Below are 24,313 nucleotides of genomic sequence, written 5' to 3'. Positions count from 1 at the left end.
AAAAAAAAAAAAAAAAAAAAAAAATTATAAATGGGCATGCTGCCAGCAATTAAAGATTAAATTTATTTTGATTTAGGACACATTTATTTTTAAGATGTTAGTAACAATGCTAAATGTAAACAGATCCAAATGTGCTGCTTATAATTCATCTAAAATATCTCTAACACTACTAAGAAAAACCCACTATTAAATACTCAGTATTATTTTTTTAAGTTCAGTAATATGAATTTTCTTTAAAATTAAGCCTAAATCACTATATAACACACAAACACATTAAAGAAATGCTTTTTTAAATTTAACCATATTAATTAAGCATACACATACACACACAAATACTTCAATGTTTTTCCCCATTTCCAGTTAAAGCTATATTGCTAGTTAACACAAGTATCATATACATCTACCTCTCTTTGAAGAACTTTAGGCCGTCGTGAACTCTGGCAGATTAAAGGAAAAAGAAAGGTAAGGCAGAAGTTGCTTAGATATAGCAAAGCAAATAAAAGACAATTTAAAGTTATCTACAACCACATTTATTTTTCTTCTGAATATCATGAGATGATATAAATAACATATCCCAACATAACATAAAGCCTTTCCTTTTTCTCTTTCTCTCTTCTACACTTACTTGTAAAGAACCCAAGCTATCAGAGCTGGTACTTGCAGGTGAGTCTCTCTTCACTTCAGGAGCAGTCTCTGGAACTCTCACTCTAACATAGTTTATAAAGTGTCTCATGTTGGATACCAAATTACTGCCGGGAAACCAACTATCATGACAACGTTCTGGTCCACATACTAATGCCTAAAACATAAACATAATGAATATCAGCCTTTGTCAAGTCAGATCTAAGGTAATATGGAGATGTAACAAGCCCAAATAATCATCCACTGCCTAACATATTCTTGAATGCCTATAGTCTCATCCACATATAAAATGCAGATAAATCCAAATTCACACACAAAATACAAGAATAAATCTCTCAGTACTAATATGCAAATTCAACGAAGTCAGCTAAATTTCTCCTCAAAAAAATATATTTTTCAATCCGGAAATACTTGACAGGACAGAATATTTTCCATCACTCATTAGTAATAATTCATAATATAGCCAAATAATGCTAATTTGGACTAATTATGGAAGAAAGTATGAAAAATCAACAAGTCTGATCTACTTTTTAAGGGTCTTAATGATCCTTTAATATCTAAAAATGAATATATGTTGATTCAATTTAGACTACAAAGTACTGCCTCGTCTTTTGTTTTTGCTTGCTGTTACATTTTGCTGTATTTTGTCTTTTTTGAGGGAGATGAGATATCATATTTGTAAACTCGATTCATAGTAGCAATTTCTTTTATGGAGTCCTGAAACATATTAACTTGTATAATTAAGTACTTTTAAATATTCTCCCATAAAACAATATTTACTCCATAAACTTAAAATCTTTACAGAAAAAAATTTCCCACTCAAAAATAATCCCTAATCAAATTATCAAAATTTCTAGACTGAAGTCCTAACAATTGATTATTACCAGTAATTAATGTTACATACACCAAAAATTCATTAACTACTTTTCTTAGATCTACATATTATGAATTTACAAATTTGAAATTCAATAATTCCATATGTAGAGTTTAATGTATCAGTGAAACCTCTAAAAGAACATATGTATTTAAAGATCAAAAAGGGCCTTTTCTGGTAGTTCGTAAGAAGAATGTGATGAATCTATAAACACATTTCAAGATGACATACTACCTTTAATTAAGGCATGTTACAACTTTAATATTTAAAAATATAAGAAACTACTTACTTCTTCATCTGATTCCTCATCAGCTGAATTTTCAAGTCCTAATTCAATCAGATATAAAACCATGCAGAGTACGTGTTCTGACAGATTTTGATGATCCATCAATATCTTTAAAAAGGGGGGAAAATGGCTTGTAATTACTTCTTTTAAATTTAAATATCCAAAAACATTTTAATGTTACAGATAAAAATAACATAAACATAAATATGCAGGTACATATATATGGCATGATTAGATATGTAAGTAAAGCTACATTTTGGTGAAAAGATAAACTAAAACCAAAATACAGGATCCCTTGCAAGATCACATATTTTAAGCAACATCTAGAAATAAGAGTTTGCTAATTTCCTAAAGGTTAATGCATCAAATAGTTCACTAAAGTCATTATTATTTATCTGATAAATAAGTTTGTTAAAGAGGCTAATTCACACAGATGTAGCACCTGACATATAACTGGGAGGACAAATAAATGTTTATGGAACATTAATGTTCTCAAAATCTGTCTCTAAAATTAAAGTTCTGAGCCTGAGTATTTTGCGCAGCTATGTAAATGTGTATGTCAGTGTGTGGTTTAGAAAGGAAAAAGAAATGGTTAGCAGAGACGCTTCTCTGAGAAAACATCAATAAATCTGATGGATTACACAATACGAGTCGTACATATCTTATGGAGGATTTCAGGGCTAACCTACACCAATCGCTCATTCAATAAAATGCAACAAACTACTAACCAGAATAGACTGAGAGTTATCATGTTGTCCTCATTATAAAAATACCATCAGGCCAAACAATGGAAGGAATAAGAAGAAGAGGTTCTACAGGGAGTGGCATTGTCAGCTGTGGGTAAGATTGCAGAAGGCGAAAAAAAAGGACAGTGTAGGCCGAATCTAATAGAAACTGCCCAAATGGCTGAAGGGACTGGATAGTCACTTAAGAGCTAATCCACTGTGACTAAAGAATAAAGACTTTCAATTCACTGACTTTCTAATGATTATTTTGACTACTGAGAAGGCTTTTTCACCCATCTTTTTGTGGCACAGTGGTGAGAAACATAGACTTTCAAAACCTTTTAAAAAGTGCATTTTTTATATAAATTCTGTATATATCTAGCTATTTTCCCTTGAGCAACTGATTCTGGCTTTAATTTTCTCATCTTTAAAACTGGAATAATAGTCTATAATTGTTATGAAAGTTACATGAGTTAATATCTGTGATTTGCTTAGTACTGTATCTAGCAATTGGTTCAACAAATAGTGGGTAGGTGGTACAGATGCTAGGAGGAGCAAGAGCAGCAGTAAGAGGGAGCTGAAGGCTGGGAGGCTACAGAGGTCATCCTTCCTAAGCCACTACTTTCCAGAGTGGAAACCAAGGCTCAGCCACACATCCAGCTAGAGTAAGCAACACTAGAACACTTTTTAGACTCCCAATGATTGCCTATCATTACTACACTGCTTTCTCTTGAGAAACAAAATCTTACTAGCTAAATTCAAATAAATTTTGACCTGAAATCCTGAGACATTACATCTTATAGCTTCAAATGAGTAACTTAAAAGCTAAGGAAAAAAATCATTTTATTAGATAGTACCAAAAAAAAAAAAGATTTTTCTGGGGAGTTTTATTAACATGTTCTATATTAATGTTTTTTAACATTAAACATGTCAGGAGATAAAATGGTTTACTGACATTGATTTTTAGAAAGCTGACTTGCCAATACAATGTCAGTCAGAGAAGTTCTATTATTATTAAAATAAGAAAAACTACCATAAAGTTCAAACTTTCAAAAATTTGTTCATAATATTCTTGTAACAAATAACACTGCCTTCATATTTCTGATAAAATACAGTTTTTACACTAAGCAAATGAAAAGGTTGAAAAATGTAATTTGAAAGAACATAAATCATTTGCAGTAGGCTTCTTTAATTTTTAAATAATGAATTATTGACATTACTTAGATCAGTACTCAGCTTCACTATCTGAACTAGTTATTTAACCTCAAAAGCTCAATGATCATATTTGAAAAATGAGAATAACAGAACTTTCACTCATAAAGATTTTTGCTAGAATTAAACAAAGTAATATATATAAGTACATATAAAGCATTTGAAACAAAATCTGGCATGAAGTAAATATTCAAAGGATGTCTGTTACTTGTATAAATATAAATATCTTTCTAGGAAGAAAAAAATTTCTATTTTTTTAATGAAGAACAGAACATTTTGAATCATTTTGCTGAATAATCCTCCTGGAAATGAATGAAAATAAACTATTCAAGATACTTTTTGAGGCACGTGTCTAAAATCTTAACAGGAGTAACTTTTACAAGTAAAATGAAAAATTGGTCAAGTTGAAAAGAATAGGGGAATACAGATATATAAAAGCATTATTTCACTACACAGAAAAAAGTACGGAAAAAACTAAAGTATCTACTTAACTAAATTTAGTGTATATTTTCATAAGTAATTAAAAAATGTGTATGTAGTTAACTGGAAGTTTTCAGGAAAAATATGCCTACTTTTCTTTATATGGCATTTAAGTTTTAATTTTTCAAATTCTAATTAGGAAGAAAAAAACAGTTGTTTTATTTACATCTAATTTTGTTTTATGTCTATAATCTTTTTAAGCGTCTAGAGTTATTTTATCTATATGAGTATAGTTCTTTTGTCTTTCATCTATTAGATATATACATGCTTGTTTTATACATACCCCCAACACACACACACACACACACACACACTCCACAATATTATGTATACAATTTCTAAGTACACAGTTCATGTTAGCCAAATATGTCAGTTCTGTGTGAGAAGACCCAAGAATAAAATAAATTCTAGTAACAAGAAAGTATAAGTATCATCTTTTGAGTTTCTAAGATATTTAACAAAAGAAAATTGTTAATGCTGTTACTTTGGAATCCATTCAAATCTCTCCATGTCACATTCCTGATCAGAGTTAAATGAAAGGGAGAGGGTAAAGGAGAGAGCGAGGGAGAGGGCGAGGGCGAGGGAATGGGCGAGGGCGAGGGAGAGGGAGAGAACAACACTAAACACAGGGTCGCTGGCCACCAAATGCTGCCATTTTAGTTTTGTCACTTTAGTGGATTCTGGTGGTCATTTGGTCCCTGTTGTTCATTCCATTCCTCCTATATTCTCACAATATTTCACTTCTTGTTCTACAGAAGCCAAAAGTAAATATTCCTATTGGAAACTGGATAACATGAATAGTTTCCTACAAAGAATGATATAGCTATTCTATAATTTCAACTTAGAATTCACATATATGTAATTATGACATATCCTCATACATCTTAAATGTATAAATACACTTTGCTTTATAAATGGTACTTTTATGTAAATATTATCATTTAGCACTTTTATTTGAAAATTATGGAAGTAAATTCTAGTCTGAGTTTCTCTATTCAAATTACTACTGTACCTTGTAAAGCAGAGTGAATAGCACAATGTGTAAAGTTTTACAGTGCAAAAGTCTCATGAGACCTTTATAGCTGGGATGGAGTGGTGTCCTTTTCTTATAGGGAGGCCAAGGATTTCCAGGGAATTTTCCACTCTGTTTTAAACTGTAAAAATAAAACAAAACTAAAATTAGATGATAGAATCAGGATTAAACTATAGTTTAAAAAATGATTTATAGACTTCAGTTTTTATCACATTCTTCTATGCATTATTATTTTTCATCAAACTGCTCAAAAATGTAAACGGGTATCTATTCTCTCCACAATGAACATTACTATTTCCTTTTGAATTAAATAAAAATAAGTAGAGAAAGCTGAGAAATAGAAAGAAATATAAATAGGAAAACATTAACAAAGGAAAACAAACAGAAAGAATACAAAATAAAGAACTAAACAAAGAAATTTCCAGTTGCAACAATTAAACAAAATAGATAATCTAAAAATTCTCCCACTACAGCTGGGAAAGCTGAATAAAATATTAAATATAACCTTTTGAATGCATATTTGAACTCAAAATAAGAAAGTGAAGTTCATCAAGTTACCAGGAAAAAAAGAATTAACATGCACCAACGCTGTTTGCCAATGGTTTTAAAGTACTTAAGCAGACATTCCTCAAGGCACTGAGCTCGGAGACGGACCTGAGATTACACATAAAGCTGAGACCTTTGAAAGCTTTAACCTCAATGAAAGGATAACTCACAAGGAGAAATAAGGAAGTTTGTCTGTCTCTTCTGTGATGGAAAAACAAAAAGCTCTCGAGGAAGATAATAATTATGAACGTGTATATAATAACAGTAGACTGAAAACACAAAAATCTGAGAGAATTACACAGAGAAACTGACAAATACACATTCACTAATAGAGGATATTAACGTCTTTCTGTCTAATAGAAAATCCAAGAAAAAGAAATTGGTAAAAATTTTGAAGATTCTTAACCATGCAATTAACAAGCTTGAACCAAAGACAAATAAAGACATCCAATAATTAGAGAATACACATAATTATAAGTGCATTTAGAACATTTATAAAAATTGATGAAATAATAAGATGCAAAGTAAATCTGAACAATACCAAAAGAACCAATATAAGGACCACAACTATGTGTCACAAAGCAAATAACACTAGAAATCAACTCAATGATAACTCAAAACTCCAGACATGTAGACATTTGAAAACACTATGTTCTTAGTAATTCAGAGATCACTATAATCATAACAGAAAATTTTAAACATTTAGAACATAAACTATCTAGAAAAAAATTGTAAGATACAAGTAAAACAGTACTTAGAAGGAAATGCACAGCCTTAAATGCATGTTTTTTAAAAAACCAAAAACTAAGCATCCAAGATAAAAGAAAAAAATCCAAACTAAGTTAAAAAATAACAAATAATAAAGGAAAATATAATGAAATAGAAAACAAGTGGGGAAAAAGAAATGACAAAATCAAAAGTTTATTTTTTAAAAAAAAAGTAAAACTGGCAGTCCTCTGATAAGACTAAGAACAAAAACAGCAAATACAAATAAATAATAGGAATAAAAAAGCAGATAGAATTTTTAAATTATTAATTATATACTAAAGAAAAAAGATTTAAGGGAAATATAACTTGACAATTCCTCTCAAGAATACATAAAAATCCTAAGCAGGACTTTAAAGAAAGTAAGTCAGTAATTTTAAATTAACAACAAAAAAATAAAAAATGGGGCCCAAGTTGTTGAATAGGCAAGTTCTATAAAAACTTCAATAGTAATAATAAAGTTAGACCACTACCTCATACCATATGTAAAAATCAACTCAAAAGGAATCAAAGACTTAAGTGTAAGAGCTAAAACTATAACGTTCTTGAGGGAAACAGGCATAAGTCTTTCTGACCTTGGTTAAGCAACAGATATGACACCAAAAGCACAAACAACAAAAAACAAAAAAAACAGACAAACTGGACTTCTTCAAAATTAAAAATTTTTGTGTTACAAAGACACTTCCCAAAAAGTGAAAAGATAACCTACAGAATGCGTTAAAAACTTAATTAATTAGGAAGGAAGGAAGAGAGAGAGAGAGAGAGAGAGAGAGAGAGAGAGAAAACAAACATTTATGGTAGTATTATTTGCACTGGCTCCACAAACTGGAAAGAACCCAAATAACCATTAGTTGATAAATGGATACATAAAAGTGAACTATACCTACAAATGGAACATCATTTGGCAATAAAAAGAAATGAAGTACTGATACTGCTACAATATGGATAAACCTTCAAAACATGCTAAGTGAAAGAAGCCAGTTAAAGACCACATTTGATCCCAAATGTCCAAAAAACAAGCAAATCTACAGAAACAGACTGTAGATTAGTGGTTGCCTAGGATGGGTGTGGGGGCTGGGGAAATAGGAATACATAGAGGGTTTCTTTTTAGAGTGATGAATACGTTCTAAAATTTCTTATGGTGATAGTGGCATAACTCTGTAAACATACTAAAAACCGTTGATTGTATTGTACACTTAAATGGGTGAACTGTGTGTGAATTGTATCTAAATAAAGCCATTATTTAAAAAATACACTCAAGAAACAGATAATCTCAATCTCTGACAAATTTAAGAGACCAGCAAAAGGGTAAAAATACACAGATAATTCTATAATGTTAATATAACCTTGTTACCAATACACGGACACTATTATTTTTTAAATCATAAGACTATCACTCTTATAAGTATAATGGAAAAAATTCTTTAAAAACAAGTAAACCATATGAAGCCATATTTTATTTTTTTTAAAAAAAGAGTATATCATGACAAGATTTGGTTTTTCTCAATTATGCAAGAATATTTAGATTGTAGACCATCACCTACACAGATGTAGGAAAAGCACTCGATAAAATTATAAAAACCTTCATAATAAAAATTCCTGGTAAGCATACAATAAAAAAGAACTTCCTCAACCTGATAAAGGGTAACTACAAAAACACTAAAACAAACATTATATCTAACGGTGAAGCATGAAAAACATTAGGAAAAAGACAAGAATGCTTTTCATCACTGCTATTATTTAGTACTATACTAGAGACCCTAGCCAGCAAAGACAAGAATGTGCTTGTGTGTATACACAAAGAAATAAAATGATCATTATTCCCAGATAATTTAACTGTCCACATAGAAAGTTTTAAGAAATCTATAAATTAATGGAACTAATAAGAATCAGGCTGAACATTAAGATGAACAACAACAATCAACTGCATTCCTAGTCGCTAAAACAAAGACAAAACTGTAATTTCAGGAAATATATCACACACAATATCTACAAAAATTATAAGATAACTTTGAATAAAACTAACAAAAGATATCCAAAACCTTTATGGAAAAAATTTATAAAATTTTATTGAAAAAAATTAAAGATGAACTAAATAAATGGAGATACATGCCATGTTCATGGATAGAAAAATGCATTACTGTTAAGATGGCATTTCTACCAAATTAATCTATGAATTCAGTACAATTTCAATCAAATCCAACAGGTTTTATTGTTAAATCTGATGTGGTCACGAAAGCAAAAGGCCAAGAATAACTATTATAAATAGAAGAGAGAAGGAGGTGTAGGAAAAGGAAGAAGAAGAAGAGGAGAAGGAAGAGGAGAAAGGAAAGAGACTCAGTATTTAAGACAGTATAGTATTAGTTTATAGAATGAACAGAAGAGAAATAGACCTATAGATAGATGATTGATTGATAGAAAGATAATCAATTGTCTTTATTCATAGTAGCTATGTTCTATAAAGTCATCACAAACACTGAATTATTGTTCCTAAGGGAAACACAGAGTTAGGTTCCTGCATGTCTGGGGTCACGTTTTTTGTCTATCTAAATGCCATTGCATTATATAAGTTTCTTTGAAAATGTCTATAAAACAAGGCAGTCTCATCCACACTGAATTGGAAATCTGCTCTTCCATATTATCCACTTCCTGAATAACTCTTAGCAAGTTCTGCCACCTCCTGATCTGCAGAACCTACCCTGCCTACAAGTTTAACATTTTTCACACATTACCTTTTGAAACATGCAAGCCAGCCAGCACCAGCCAAGAAGGGTTTAACATTTTCCTGACCTTGGGTAAACATGACAATAAATTTCTTTGGCTTTCAGCCTCAACACAATGCTACACACTACACTTTTTTATCAGTCATCAGCTCATGAGTCTAGATTTAGTTTTTCAGCTTTCTCATGGCTTCATCACACACTACAGATGTTACTTAAGCACTTTTTGAAATGGCTTCATGTACAGATTAGTGAATTTCCTCCACCTTTTTCTGGATATATCATATTATTGATTCATTATCACTGAACTCACAGCCAATAGCATTATAACTCATGCCTGAACAAAGCATATCTAACAATGAATTTTCTCAACATGGCACATCAAAGTCTTTCTGCCTTTAGAAACACTAGACAGCACTTCAGTACTACATTTGGGGACAATTTTAAACAGCAAAATCTCCAACAAATAGGGCTAAAATGGAAAAACATGGCACTGAATAGACCACAAAAAGGACCATTACAGTGTAAGAGATGAAACAAGAGGGCAGAGCTTTGCTTTGACCTCATCTAGGTGCACTCTGCATGACCACATATATCTCGAATAACCAAGAAAGTACGACAGGTATTAATTAATTTGGGGTTTAAAGATAAATTTTAGCAAGTAGCCAAATTCACAAATACAGACTTTGCAAATGATGAGGATCAATTGTATATGATGTAATTAGCATTACAGATCATTGAGAAATGGATGCATCATTCAATAAACGGTCCTGGAGCAAAAGGGTTTCCGTAGGGAAAAAGAAAATAAATCACTACTTTTTATATAAAATATAAAAAGTAAAACTGTAGAACTAGTAAACTTTATACAATCTAATAGAAAAATCAACAAAATAATCCATACACATTTCTCACAATAAGAAACATGAAGGGAAATAGATTGTTAAAAACCCAACCTCAACTAGTAATCTAGAGCATGCAAACTAAATAAGTTATACATTTAGCACTTAAAGTTAAAATGACAGAATGAACATAAATATTTAATTTTACTTTTACCCAAAACTCCAATAAAACTACAGTAATGGTATTTTTTTTAAAGGATGAAAATCACAAAGGTAGGGAAAATCAGAAAAGAAAAAAACACGGAAAGCGAATGTGTTAATTAGAAATCAAATGTGATAACTCATCTAGTAAACCTAAGACAGCCAAACACAAGAAAGCAATAGGGAAAGCTGAGAATCAATCCAAATTACACTGCAGAATCCTCAAAAAGCTTAGAAACTGGCAGCATCTGGCACCTCAAAAACTGGAGGTGGGGAGATAGGAAGCTAAAATGAAGATTGGATGAAAACTCCTTCCCCACTCTAACAGAATTCTGGCTGGAGAATTCATTGCCTTCTGAACAATATTTGAATATATTTCTCTAAGGAATCTCACCAGACCAAAAAAAAGTTCTAAAGAGACTAACATGAGGGCTTCTCAGTGAACCTGCTTGTCCAAATCACCCTCCATTAAGCTCAGAATAGACAAGTTCCACCAAGGCACTGAGAGCTCTTTATCACAAGAATTATCAGATATCCAAAGGATCCCACTAACACGGAAGCTAGAGACAAACAATAGATAACTCAACACAGAGGAAACAGACATTATGTAGGTGAAGGGGAAAAAATCTTTAAAAGAAAAAAATTTATATATTATAATATTAATATATACTCAGAGAAATGAGTTATCTAGAATTAAGTTTGCATTTAAAAAGATTCTATATAACACTATAGTAGCTACATACAAACATAATTTTCAAAGCAATCCCAATAGTTTATGATAAAGTATTTCAACTATTCTATTTTATTTGGTATATAGAAAAGCAATTTTTAGATTTTATTGTTTCTTTGTTTGCTTTAAGCACTACCCCCTAAACATGCAGCACATAAGTTAATAAAGTGTTCCAAAAAAAGGTTATATATTTGTTCAAGGCAGCAGGTAATACATCATTTTGACTGCTCTTTTCAAAAGCATTAATGGAATAATGCAAATGAAAAGCTACATGACAGCAAAAAAATTTTTAAGTGTCTCAAACCGACACCTAATTATTGACTAGTTTTAGACAAACTGATATATATACACTCATACATCATACTTTCAAACATGGGCCAGCAGCCATTAACCTTCAAGATGGAAGATGGGATGCAACAAAATATCAGAAATTATAGTTTTAAAATTTTTACTTTCCAGCTGAATTTAAAACAGCCATTGTATAAAAATCACATTTGTGTTTTGGAAATAGCCTTGACAATAGTTCCAACACTGTCCTTAACAAACATATCTCACTGAACTTCTGTAGACCACAATGTCCTCATATGTAAAATAAAACATTGAATTAAATGGATGGTTTTCCAACTGCTGTTTTGTTTTGTTTTGTTGTTTTGTTTTTGTTTTCCTTTTAAAAGCTGACCGATTCATTAAGGGGTACTGGGAGGAAGGGATGGCAGCAAGATGAGCCACCTGCATTCGCTTAGGCCTCCTCTTGCTGTTGTCCAACCCACTCTTCCAGTGATGGCCCCGAGATAATTTTATAGAATCTAGATAAATATTGAAGGCCTTTCCCAGCAATAAGATCCTAAGATTCTAAACATCTAAATATCATATAACGCAAATGACCTATTTTCACTTAAACTCTCAGCACAAAAATTTAAAGAAATTTACTTTTCACTCATTTAGCAATAACTGATTGCCTACAAAGTACCTAGCACCAAGCTAGTTCTGAGTACATAATAGTTTTAATTTATCTGATCATTTTTCACTAGTCTTTTGAAGACTTTCCACTGTCTTCTTGCAAATAAAACACCAGATTCAGTAAAATCACAGTTTAACCCTTTTTGTACCTTTAAAATTAAAAGAAAATGAAAGTGACCAATAGCCAAGTAATAGTAAATCCTACAGTTTAGGGTTATTTCCTAGTTATGCCTTAATAAGAACTAAAATAGTCAATTAACAGTCAAATATACAGCAAATAAAAGATATCACATAAAAGAAGCTGATATTATATTTCACATACAAAATAAATTTCCAAAAAAATTAAGTTTTACATGGAAACACACACATTTCTTCCTAGGTATGATAATTACTTTAAGTATACAAAATGTTATTAAATGAATATAATAGTTTACACATAAAATTTCGAAGATTAACTTACAAGAAAATGGTTTAAAGGTTTTTGACTGAAGTCAGAGAGTATGTTTATTTGCCTTGTTATTGTTTTATTTAAATACACATTTCTTTTAAAATAAAGATTTTCAAACTGCCAAGAAACATCATAGCACTTCAGAAATATTTCTAAGAAACTATAAAGATATTATACAGGAACTCAAAAAGCCAAATGGGGAATAAGAGAATTAGGGGGGAGGGGGAAGCAAAATAAGAAAAAGGAAAAATAAAAATAGCTATGAGGATATAGTTTTCCCTAACTACGTGAAATAATTATAAATCATATTATGATGTAGTTTTAAATAATAATAACACAAATACATTTAAAAACACAAGATAACCTGCAAACAGAAAAGGTTACCTGTATGTCATTATAGGTCTAAACCGGGTTTCTCAACCTTAACACTAATGACATTTGGGACTAGATAATTCTTTGTTGTTGGGGGGAGACCTAGCCTCTACTGGATGTGAGTAACAACCTGCCCAGTTTTCAGACAATGCCAAATATTCCTGGAGGATAAAAATCACTCATGGTTGAGAACCACAAGTCCAAATAATGGAAATTAACTGCTCGGAGCTCAATTAAAAGTTTGCTATGTGCAAAATAAAAGATACAATTCTCTTTATTTTATAGAGGTCCTAGCATATAACACATTCAATAAATGTGTACTGTTAAAATAAAATTTTCCCTTTAAAACTGTTTATATTATTTAATGACTTTCAAGGCTTTGAAAGTTTCAGCCCAATCCCAGTTCGAATTTCTATCTATTACAAAGTAAAAAGAATAAAATTTACTATACATTTAAATTTTTATACATAAATGAGCGGCCACTACCACTACCCCATGAAAAAAGGCAGAACCACTTAAGACAGCAGTGTTTATGAAGGTCACATTAGGTTTTCCATGCAAATGTTTCCTTCTGCCCATCTTTTCATTTTCCAAAGTGAACCACTCAAATGTATTTATTCAACAAATATATTCTTAATGCCAGCCCTGAAATAGGTACTAAGGATATAAAAGACATATACAGACAAAAATATCTTCCTCAAGAACTAAAAGCCTACAAGCAAACAGCTATAAAACCATATAAGCATAAAAAGCAATGCTAAGAAAGCAGAGAAATGAGAACCTCAGACTCTCTCCCCAAGGGTTTTAGAGAAAGGTAAAGAGAGATGCAAATGGCTGAAATAAGTTTTGTTTTGGGGCAGAGGGAAGTATGCTAAAATTCAGCACTACAAACTTTCTTCAGATATATCTGTGATGGATCTTTAACTCAGTATACATCTATTACTGCAAAGTCTTGGTAAAAGAAGTTTCAGTTATACCTAATATCTATATTTACACTTTGATAGTAACCAGGACAAAATATTTTCTCAAGATTAAAGACATCTTATCATTTTAAACTTGTTTTTCAAATGTTTAACTTAAGCTTTAGAAAAGCACAAATAAAAGATGATAGCCTATGATGTTCACAATATAATATTAAGGTCTAAAAATAGGTGAAAAAAACACTTTAAAAATAGTCTACAACAATAACATACAAAATTGAATTCTTCATTAAAAAGGTACCCTTCAAAGCTTTCCCAGTTGTCAAGAACACAGCAATATTACCATACTTTGTAGATATACGTCATCTCTGATGTCAAGACAATTTTATTCTCTTAACTTGTGCCACCTCTACTGGTTTAAAAGCAGAACAACACAAAACCAAGCTTTGAATTCCACTGGTCAAATAGCAACTAAGTAAGTTTGTTATTTTTTTATTTGTTTACTTGTGGTGTTTTATAAAATTTATTTTTATCAAATTAACATCAAATTTTGGATCAAGATCTAGAGAATAAACATCTCAGCTAAATTTTTTTATCTCAGTCTGTATCTTCTCTAAAGACTGAGACTATACTTTACTGACAGCGTATCACATTTGTGTTATAACTGGAATTTTTCTATATACATACAAAATATCCATTATTATTCTAATCAATATAACAGACTTACAATGCTGTATATCTGTCCATTGCAGACTGCACGTCTCTACGGTAAACTGTGCGAAGAATGACCATGACGGGGTCAAACTCCTGATCCCAGACTTCAGCTAGTATTCAAAAGAAAGTAGAAACAAAACACTGACTTCTTAGGAATAAAGTCAATTTCTAATGACTAATTACATTTAAGTATATTTTAAATTTAAAATATGGGATAGTTTAATTTGATTATATGTTTGCCTTAATAAGCTTGATGTAGTGAATACTTTTCTAAGTCAAAAATCATAATTTCATCATTATGAATGTTCTCTTAAGTTCAGCAAGAACTAGTGAACAAAAAGTTTTATATGGTAATGCCTCATCATAAAAATTTAGTTCATTTAGTTCATTGCTTTTTTTTTTTTGATAAAATGCCTACTAGCAAGTAAGAAACACAATGCGTTAACACTTTTGAAAGTTGTTATGGTACTGACATTTTGAAACTGATAATTGATCTCCTTACCTTCTCCATAATTAGAAACCACTATCCCATACGTGGTTGTATATACAACTGGTAGTACACAAGACCATTTTAAGTACTAACTACACAAAGCTTTTTTAAAAATAATTATATAATTATATTAATACGTATTAGAAAATTCTACATTGCAAATAAAAACTAATAATCGTGGTTAGGATGAGGCAAAATTTTAAAAAAGTGAATTCATTTAAGAAAATACAGCATGCCAAGTATATAATAGTAGAGATGATATTTAGAAGTTTAAGCTTCTCCCTATACATCTATAATTTCAACTTTCTAGCATAAGAAACTATTAACAATTGTCTCTACTTTCAGGTAACATGCTATTCACTTTAAATTATCATAAGTATGACTTAAGATCCTTAAAATAGGTCTTCACAAAGACAAAGGCTTTTATTGTTTCTATTATCCTTTACTGTCTTTCACTCTTAAATCTATTAATTTTTCCAATTAAAATGCCAATGCTTTTATGAAAATTATAAAAACAGAGCAATGGAAGAAACTTCAGTGCTTAACTAGTTGTCCAGCAGGCTTCAAACAGTGTTCCATTAGAGGTGAATTTCCACAGAAGTTTAACAAGGCCCACTTTAGGAGGAAGGAGATGGCAAAACAGATGAGAAGCAATGTCCACTAACCACACACACTTCAAGGGTAGGGTTGGTTTTATTGGTTTTGTGTAACAGATTCACTTAAGGCTTAGTTCTCTTAAATTAAAAAGGCTTATTTCAACCACTTTTTAAAGGCTTAAAAATCACTCATCTATTCCAACTCTCTCCTTTCACAAATAAGTCAAATCCAAAGATAAATTGATTTTCTAACATCACACAACTAGCTAATACAATTTAGTACCATATTTGAATTATGACACCCAATTTCTTGACTCTAAACTCCAAATGCCCAATGCTCCATCTCAGTGTCTCAAACTTTATTGTTCATGGCAATCATCTTATAAAGCTTGCTAAAAAAGCATATTCCCAGAATCCATCTCCAGAGATCCTAATGAGAACAGACTAGGGCTGAGGCACAGGAACCTGTTTTTTTAATAAGGACCGTGAATGAATCTGACAGGGGTAAACCTCACATCATATTTAATAAGCACTGCACTATACAAGAACACCACTACTTGGAAGTTCATCTAAATACAAAATATTCTCTATAATAAAGAAATATTGTGCTTCTCCTTTAATAGAATATATTCCAACCAAATACTCTGGATTGTTCTTGCTACTTTGGTAAACTCCCTGGAAAAAATCCCACATGATAAGGCCTAATCTGCTGTGTTTTGCCAAACACAGTACATGCTATTTATAACTTCAAAGTGGGCATCAATTTCTCATTTAGACAATGAGTATTAAGGGGGTCAAGAAGCATGAAACTGCTATCTCTTTCAAATTTTTAACTCAGATTAGTGAAAATGTGAGAATTAAAAAGAAAAGACTATGAATCGAGACTTCACCTACTTCTGGCTTTTCTCAAACATATCTATAAATCCAGGGGGAAAACCTTAGAAAACCAACCACTTAAGGGGAAGGCGTCTATCTATTTACAGAGGTTCAAAATGCAAGAAAATGTTTCAACATTCTACATAGATTTTAATTTTAACTGTTTAAAATTAAAATTTTAGTGAGAATTATTTCAAAATCAAATTTAGACAGCAAATACATTCAAAATGTTTTTAAGTATATATTTTGTTTTATAATGTGGTTCATTTAGTTTATTCAAATACTAAAATGAACTAGAGTTCATATATAAAGTTCCATTTATAATTCAGAGTCATGTAAGAAGCCTTACTGGAACATAAAACCATAGATTTATAAATAAATAGAAGTGATATCATTGTATACCATAAAAGACAAACACATCTATAAGAAAGCTGAAGAAAAAATACCAAAGCTGAGAATAAATAAAAGGCAAAACATTTTCTTTCAGTATACGCAACTCATGAAAACCGATATTTCAAAGAATGTTTATTTATATAAACATACCTTTAGGAGTATACATGCCTTGTTGCATGGAACCTCCAGGTTCAAAAACAGGAGCCTTAAAATCAGCTACAGCTGATAAAACTGATTCGAAGCTATAACTGCCCGGAATAATGCCACTTTTGGGATTTGGATTTTCTGGAATATGATGCATGTGTCAAGAAAAAAATTAATGACCAAAAGTGAGTTTTATAATCTAACCAAGGTACTCTAGCTTAAAAAAAAAAAAAAAGGGCAAGGTAATTGGCTGTAATATAAAAGGTTGGCCACAAGAGGGCTATATAATACAAGAGTTCAATAATAATTTTTTATTAATTGTGAATTTTAATATTTTTAATCTAGAAACCTACTAACAAATTATATGCTAAAGTAGTTCCAAAGTATATTTTCCCCAAAAACAAATTAATCAAATTTCAAGAAATGAAAAATAACTTTTTAAAAATTAATTTCCATTTTCGACATTTTGCAAGTAATGTGCTTTCTCTTAGCAAATCAGCGAATATGCTAAAAATTAACCAAGATTTTTATAAGCAAAGATTATTTTTCCAAAAACATAAAATATCATCTTGAAAGTAAAAAAAAAAAAATCACATTCTTTCTCACTGGTTTCCCATTATACAATTATTTTAAATTCAAAGTTACAGAGAATGCTTTTACTGTTATAGCACTGATATACAATACATAATTGTTGAAAGAAATCATCAAACAATATCAAATTGATGCTGCTTACTAAAATCTTCAAGGTTATCAAACCTTGAAGGCATTCCAATAGGAGTTATTTCGCAAAATTTTAGGAAATTATTCCAAACATATTCAAAATACACAAAGTGAATTCAGCCAAAAGTTTACAAAATAAGTTTTTACCACAAAGTTGCAAAATGGTCTTTGTCTAAAATTTTATTAACAGTAACAAAAAATAATGTGTCCAATAATAAACTGTATGATCAGCCCTATTCAATGAACCATAAGTTTTCAAAGTTTGTAGACAATAGTCTCTGCCCTTAAAAACCTCTTGGTTTAAGACTGAATTTTAAGAAAAAATCCTCAAAATGTTTAAAATCCTGGTAATAATTTTAAGGTATACCTCTACATTTTAACTATGAATTGCAGCCAGGCTATACAGATAAAGTAGACCCAGCTGCCTTTTACAAGGTATTCAGCTTCCTTTCACTAACATTGTCCTAGAAGGTCATATCCTGGAGTGCCCAGAGCCATCAGTCCTGCAGTCTAAACCAGGTCTAACAAGAGGTCCCTGAGAGACAACAATTAGAGGCAAAAACATCTGCCACTAGCCCTGAACACAGTTAAACAAAAACTAAGTTCTTTTTCTATACTATTTTCAACTTCAAAAAAAAACTTTTTTAATCAAAAAAGTTATATATTTTTAATCCATAAAAATTACTTATTATTTAGATCCTGCTAAAATAAAATTAAAGTTTTAAAAGGATATGAGGTCCAGCAATGAACTATGTGTCCTGTCATTCATACACAGCTGGGCTACCATCTCTGCCCTGAGAATCTCATCATCAGACATTCCTAAAATAGTTAAAAACAGAATTGAATTATAAAGAAACAATTTGCCATACATTAAGCTGTTTTACCAAAAATAAAATATGTCAAAAATTAAAGAGCAAAGAATGCAATGCCCCAAATATAACTGCAGTTTAACTACCCTGCAGTTTGCAGTTCCCTCAAATCAATGGTTTTTTAAAGGATATTCTAAAAGGGGTATCAATTGTATAGCATATCAAGAGCTTGAAAGTCTGTTCAAATATATCCACATCATTTCCTTTTTTCCATAAGCCAGTTACTAACACTTGGAGAGGGGAGGAAAGGGAGAAGAATAGTTACTACCCAAGCATTAGTATTAGTGCTTTTTACCTAAATGTAAACGAAGACTCAAAAGAATCACAAGAAACGTAAGAGCGCCTTCTAACATCGATCTCTCATGCTCTGCATCAAGTACTGTGTTTTGATGTTGTGAAGCCATTGTCAACAAATCCACTACCTTAAATCTACAAGAAATATTTGAGAGAGACTTTTTTAAGTTAAAACAAAATTAAATTCCAAATACCTCCTAATATCTGTCTTAATAAAATTATGCTTACCTTTCAAAGACAGATGAAATAAAATAGTCTGGGTCAAGTCTAGAAGCACAAACCTTTAAAAGATCAAAAAAAAAAAAAACCCACAAATTTTATTGCTTAATATTCAGTTTTACTTCTTATATTAATCTTTTTCTTCTGCATCTTATGTTTTGTTATCTTGGGGGGCCTTAAACACCCAGGGAAAGATTACTCCCCTTTCAGGGCTAGCTAATTCCCAGAGATAATAAGCAATTTAACTTGGGAGCAAGCTACTTACATACAAATAAAGCGCCCCTTTATCTACCTTTCACACACCAAGCCAATATTCCCTCCACCCCCACAAGGCCAGGTACCAGATAGCTGGGGACAGCCTCTACACCCCAAAGCTCATCAGAATTATTCAAATTAGCCCATCCTAACGTGTTTCCCTTGCCTTGCCTTGCCTTTCCTGTGGAAACCCCAATAAAGGTTCTGCTTTATTGCCCCTCACTCCTGCTTCTACCTCCTGACCAAAATCTAATGCTTCCTCAGTGGTCCTGCGTGATGTGATAAGCCCCTTTCTCTTGGAGAATGTAAGTAATAAATCTTTCTTTGAATAGCAATGACCTCGCTCTGCCATCATTTATCACATCGATAAATTAAAATCCTGTGGGTACAAATGAGACATCCCTAAAGTACAACATCTGCATTATCAAATTGGCTTACCTGTAATAGGTAAATGTCGGGATCAATCATGGAATTACAGAAATGAGACTGAACATAGGTCATGGCTTGTCCTTTGATTTGCAGACCATTTCTTACCCACATATTGCTGTGGATTTCAGCAAGACTTGCCTAGTAAAATAAAAATTACATAAATTGTACAAAGAAGTCATCTAAATTCAATCTTTATAAAATCACATTATATTAAACAATCATTTCAAAATATTTTATAACTTAACCCCAGTATGAGCCTGACATTCTGTCCAATGTTAGTTTCAATTCTATTTCAATTTAAATGTCAATTCAAATATATACTTTAAACATTTTGAGTGCTTTATATAGTCCCTTCTTCTGGACTTTATACATGAGTTAGTTTTCCATGACTCCTGGATACATTTGTAGCAATTTTCACTGAAATCTTTCATGAGGAATCAGTGGCACTTATATTTACTCTCCCCAAACATACATAATGCTTAAAGAAACACAGGAATAAGCATAAAACAAAGCCAAGTGTTCAAAGTCAAAGAATATAATCTGTATATTTAATTCGCCCTAACTCAGCCTTCAATCTAAACTAGTCACTTTCCAAATAAGAGAAGGTCAGATCAGAATAAATTTTCTTACTGTTCATATTTCATTCTTCATGTATTCATATCTTGTATCAAGTAAAAAAAAGTATAGTTATAACTTTTTTATAAGTTATAAAAAAAAGTATAGTTATACTTATTCCTAACCCCCAAAATTAAAGTTCAATAATGATTAACAAATCTAAAATTGCCAGAAAAACAAAATGAAGTGCAAGTCCCTCTAACGTACATAAAAGGTTGGCCCACAAAACTATAGTGCTAGAATTGAAAGAAACTGCAGGACTTATGCGAGCTAATTCTCTCTTTTCCCTCCTTTCATTTTACAGATGCTGAAACCAAGAATCGAGTAGGTGAATTACCCCCAAACGACATGGATAATGAAACAGTGGTGGCACCAAGGATAGACTTTATTGGGTCTCCTAACTCCTAAAACAGTGCTGTAAAACTCTCCTGTAAGTCAATATAGTGAAAAGAATTCCTGGGGAAATTATAACTAAATGTAAATCTCATAAAAGCAAAAACACCTAAATATAATCTGGCAAAAATACCAAAACTATTTTTGTTATTTTAACTACCAAATTTTTTTTTCAAATATTTTGGCTATAAAAGCAATGATAAAAGCATAAAAATAAAATAAAGAGAGACTTACTTAACCAAAGAATTCAATTCAAAACACTTTAAAGGCCTGAATACATACTTGAATTTGGAGTGGGTGAATCATTAGTTTCATTAACATTTCCTGATCTGGTAAAACAGAATCCAAATCTAGTTCTTGACATTTCACAGCCTAAAAATTATGATAAAGAAAGTTACTAATTTAATATTTATTTTTGAATTTTTTAAATTGTTTAATGACAGTCTTACCTTACTCAAAAACATAGCATAGTAACGATGTAGTGGCAGATGAAAAGTGACTTGGTTAGGTGCTGGCTGGAAGAAAGAAACAAAACCCACGAGTCAAATAATGTTTTTAAAAATGCTAAAACCACACTTTCGCCTTGATTTATTCCAATACTTTTTAATCAAAACTTAACATTTTAGAAGATATAGCTTTAAAAAAACACTGTAGATAAAATTATTCCATTTTAGACTGCAAGTTACTTAAAGGCAGAAATTGTATACTACTCAACTTTGACTCCTTTGAAGCATCTAGCACAGAACAAGGGATAGGAGAGATTTCCCTTTACAGGAGGCCATTTGAGAATCTTCAAATGTATGCATACCAAATATCATGATAGTAATAAGAACAAAAATTGCAACTAACAGTCATTGAGCACTTACTATGTGCCAGTCCCCATGCTAAGCACTTTATTCACATTACCTTATTTAATCTTCACAAGAAGCCTATGGAGCAGGAACTATTAATATTCCCATTTTATAAATAGGGAAATTCAAGCTTAGAAAATGCAGGTAACTTCCTAAAGTTAACCAGTAGTGAACTGAGGAGGTAGTCTGGACTCCAATGTTATATTTAGAGTGGTAAGAGGCTTTTGCCACAGCCCTAAACTGAGTGTAGGTGAACGGCTTGCCTAGATTCCTTCATAAACTGGGTGGGATATTCCCTATATCAGTCAGTGCTGAACACACAGTCTCCAAAAGAAAGCTTAGTTCAGTATATGTGGACATTTGGCATTCTTGTGAATATTATAAAATTTGCATTTTAAATCTGTAAATCCCATGGGTCACACTATCACTATAGGGCAAAAGTACACAACAGTTGTCCCTCTTAAATAAACAAGAAAAAAATTTAATTTAAAAGGTATTATTTATTTTTAATGCTTTTATAAATTTTTAGTAAAGTTTTTTCATGTAAAAAATTTTTATCCAGAATATTCAGATGATTATGCTAATGTAATATCAGTATAAAGAGTTGCAATATGTCACCATCCCTGAAAGTTTTTTCTAAAACCAATATGAGAAGAACATCTTCCTCAAAATGTGAGTGAATAAATGGCTACAGAAAATTATTATAATAAATAAGAGTTTGCCTTTCATAAAAAGGAAGAAATTTCTGACACACACTACAACATGAATGAACCTTGAGGACATTATGCTAAGTGAAATAAGCCAGTCACAAAAAGATAAATACTGTATGATTCCACTTATATGAGGTATTTAGTCAAATCGTAGAGACAAAATATATAATGGTGGTTGTAGGGGTTGGGGAATGGTAAGAGAAAATGAGTAGTTTAATGGATATAGAGTTTTAGTTTTGCAAAATAAAAAATTCTAGATATTGGTTGCACAACAATGTGAATATACGTAACACCACTGAATTACATACTTTAAAATAGTTAAGATGGTAAATTTTGTTATATGTATTTTACAATTAAAAATAAGTTTGCCCTTTATTACCATAACTATTTTCGTATCATATTCTACACTAACTAGCTAAGTCAGAATCTCCCTCAATTTCCCTTCTTCAGATTCCATTCTCGGTTTTCTACTCTTCTCATTCTAGGTGACTTTATCCAGATTCATAGCTTCAATGCCAACTCTACTGAGATGACTCCCAAATCTCAGCAGAATTCTCACTCAGTTAAACTCCAAACCTTACATTCAAGTGTCTATTGGAACATCAACACTTAATATCCCATGGCGACCACGAATCAGTTGTATCCAAACCAAACTCAGTATCTTTGCTCTAAAACTCAATACTCCTGAATCTGTCTTCTCCAAATTCCCAATAATTCAGATTTGAAAGGCAGACTCCTTAACTCTTACAAGCCTCCTACATCTGATGAGGTACCCAAGTGTGTTAATTTGATTATTTAAGTATCTCTTAAATCTACTTTCTTCTTTTTCCAGACTACCCCTAAACAATCTTAGCTCAGACCCTCAACATTTAGTGTCTAACTTCAGTGGTAGTCTTTGTTTCTAGTCTCACCCTCTATAAAGACATCTTTTGTAGGATGTGCTTAACTCACAACCCTCCTCATCTTTTCAGAACATCCGTCCCTATCCCACCTCCCAATACACACACACACACACACACACACACACACGCACGCACGCACGCACGCACAGACTAAACCCTAACAGTCAAGTTTATAGTAGCCACATCTGACTGGAATCAGGGCAGGGGACACCTAACCTAAACTGGGAAATGAAGGTCTCTACCTCTTGAAAATTTGAAATGGGATTCAAAGACATTTGCAGAGAGGTTTTGGAGTTTGCCTGAAACTGTGACATTAGGCAACTATTGAAAAATACTATTTCACACCATAAAGAAATACAGAAAGCCAACCTACAGAGAGGGAAGGAAAAATGAGGCAGATGGGGCTAAGCAAAGACGAGTCAGGAGCTCCTGTTCAGCTTTCCGCTCAGTCCCTGAGCTGCCCAAGATCCATGAAATACCTCTCTCTACTCATAATAAATTACCTTCTTTTAAATTAAGCTGCCTTAATATGCTTTTTCCTTACATTCAAAAACATCTTAATTAACACATTTCTCTATTTAAACCTCTATATGCTGCCAGGAAGTAGTCTTACCGAAACATCAGTTTACTCTGTACTTCCTCCATTCACAATTTTTTAATGGTTCCCTAAAGTTTTGAACCTTCTGATAACCTTCCACCTCTTTAGAAGACAGAACTTACCTCTCTAGCTTCATCTCCTATCATATAAACTCATGCACCACAGTTAGTATTCCTAACCCACCAAGCTTCTATATCTTTGTATATGTTATTCCCTCTGCCTCAAATGCTATACATTCCTTACCTACTGGATTAATATATCTTTAAGACTTTGCTCTAATGATATTTCTACTAGGAAGTTTTTCCTGGGTCCCTCAAGCTAGCTCAGATGCTCTACTCTATGCTCCCCCATAGCACCTAGTTACAACTTTACAGAAGCACTGAAATCAAATTAATTATTTACTTGTATTGCATTTCCTTAAATTAGAAATTATTTCATCACTGTAGCCCCAACGTTTATAACATAGTAAACATTCAATAAACATTTGCTGAA

The 24,313-nt window shown here is 31.7% G+C and overlaps 1 protein-coding gene across 6 annotated transcripts in view; it reads right to left on the bottom strand.

Moving 5' to 3' along the window:
- Nucleotides 1-24,313, bottom strand: part of UBR3 (ubiquitin protein ligase E3 component n-recognin 3 (putative)) — a 187,104-nt gene that overhangs the window by 87,545 nt on the left and 75,246 nt on the right. For all 6 annotated transcript variants that reach the window (XM_025039283.1, XM_025039285.1, XM_025039286.1 and 3 more), the window contains exons 12-22: nt 21,210-21,275; nt 21,043-21,132; nt 19,762-19,890; nt 19,078-19,130; nt 18,851-18,984; nt 18,420-18,505; nt 16,973-17,114; nt 14,481-14,577; nt 5,232-5,373; nt 1,806-1,910; nt 626-799 (exon numbers count right to left, since the gene is read on the bottom strand). In XM_025039283.1, coding sequence (XP_024895051.1) covers nt 626-799; nt 1,806-1,910; nt 5,232-5,373; nt 14,481-14,577; nt 16,973-17,114; nt 18,420-18,505; nt 18,851-18,984; nt 19,078-19,130; nt 19,762-19,890; nt 21,043-21,132; nt 21,210-21,275 — 1,218 coding nt within the window. The remainder of the gene's footprint in view (nt 1-625; nt 800-1,805; nt 1,911-5,231; nt 5,374-14,480; nt 14,578-16,972; nt 17,115-18,419; nt 18,506-18,850; nt 18,985-19,077; nt 19,131-19,761; nt 19,891-21,042; nt 21,133-21,209; nt 21,276-24,313) is intronic.

Source organism: Pteropus alecto, unplaced genomic scaffold (genome assembly GCF_000325575.1).
Source record: "Pteropus alecto unplaced genomic scaffold, ASM32557v1 scaffold3, whole genome shotgun sequence".
NCBI classification, from domain to species: Eukaryota; Metazoa; Chordata; class Mammalia; order Chiroptera; family Pteropodidae; genus Pteropus; species Pteropus alecto.
Note: the sequence above shows the minus strand (reverse complement) of the source record. Positions and strands in the feature narration are given on the sequence as shown.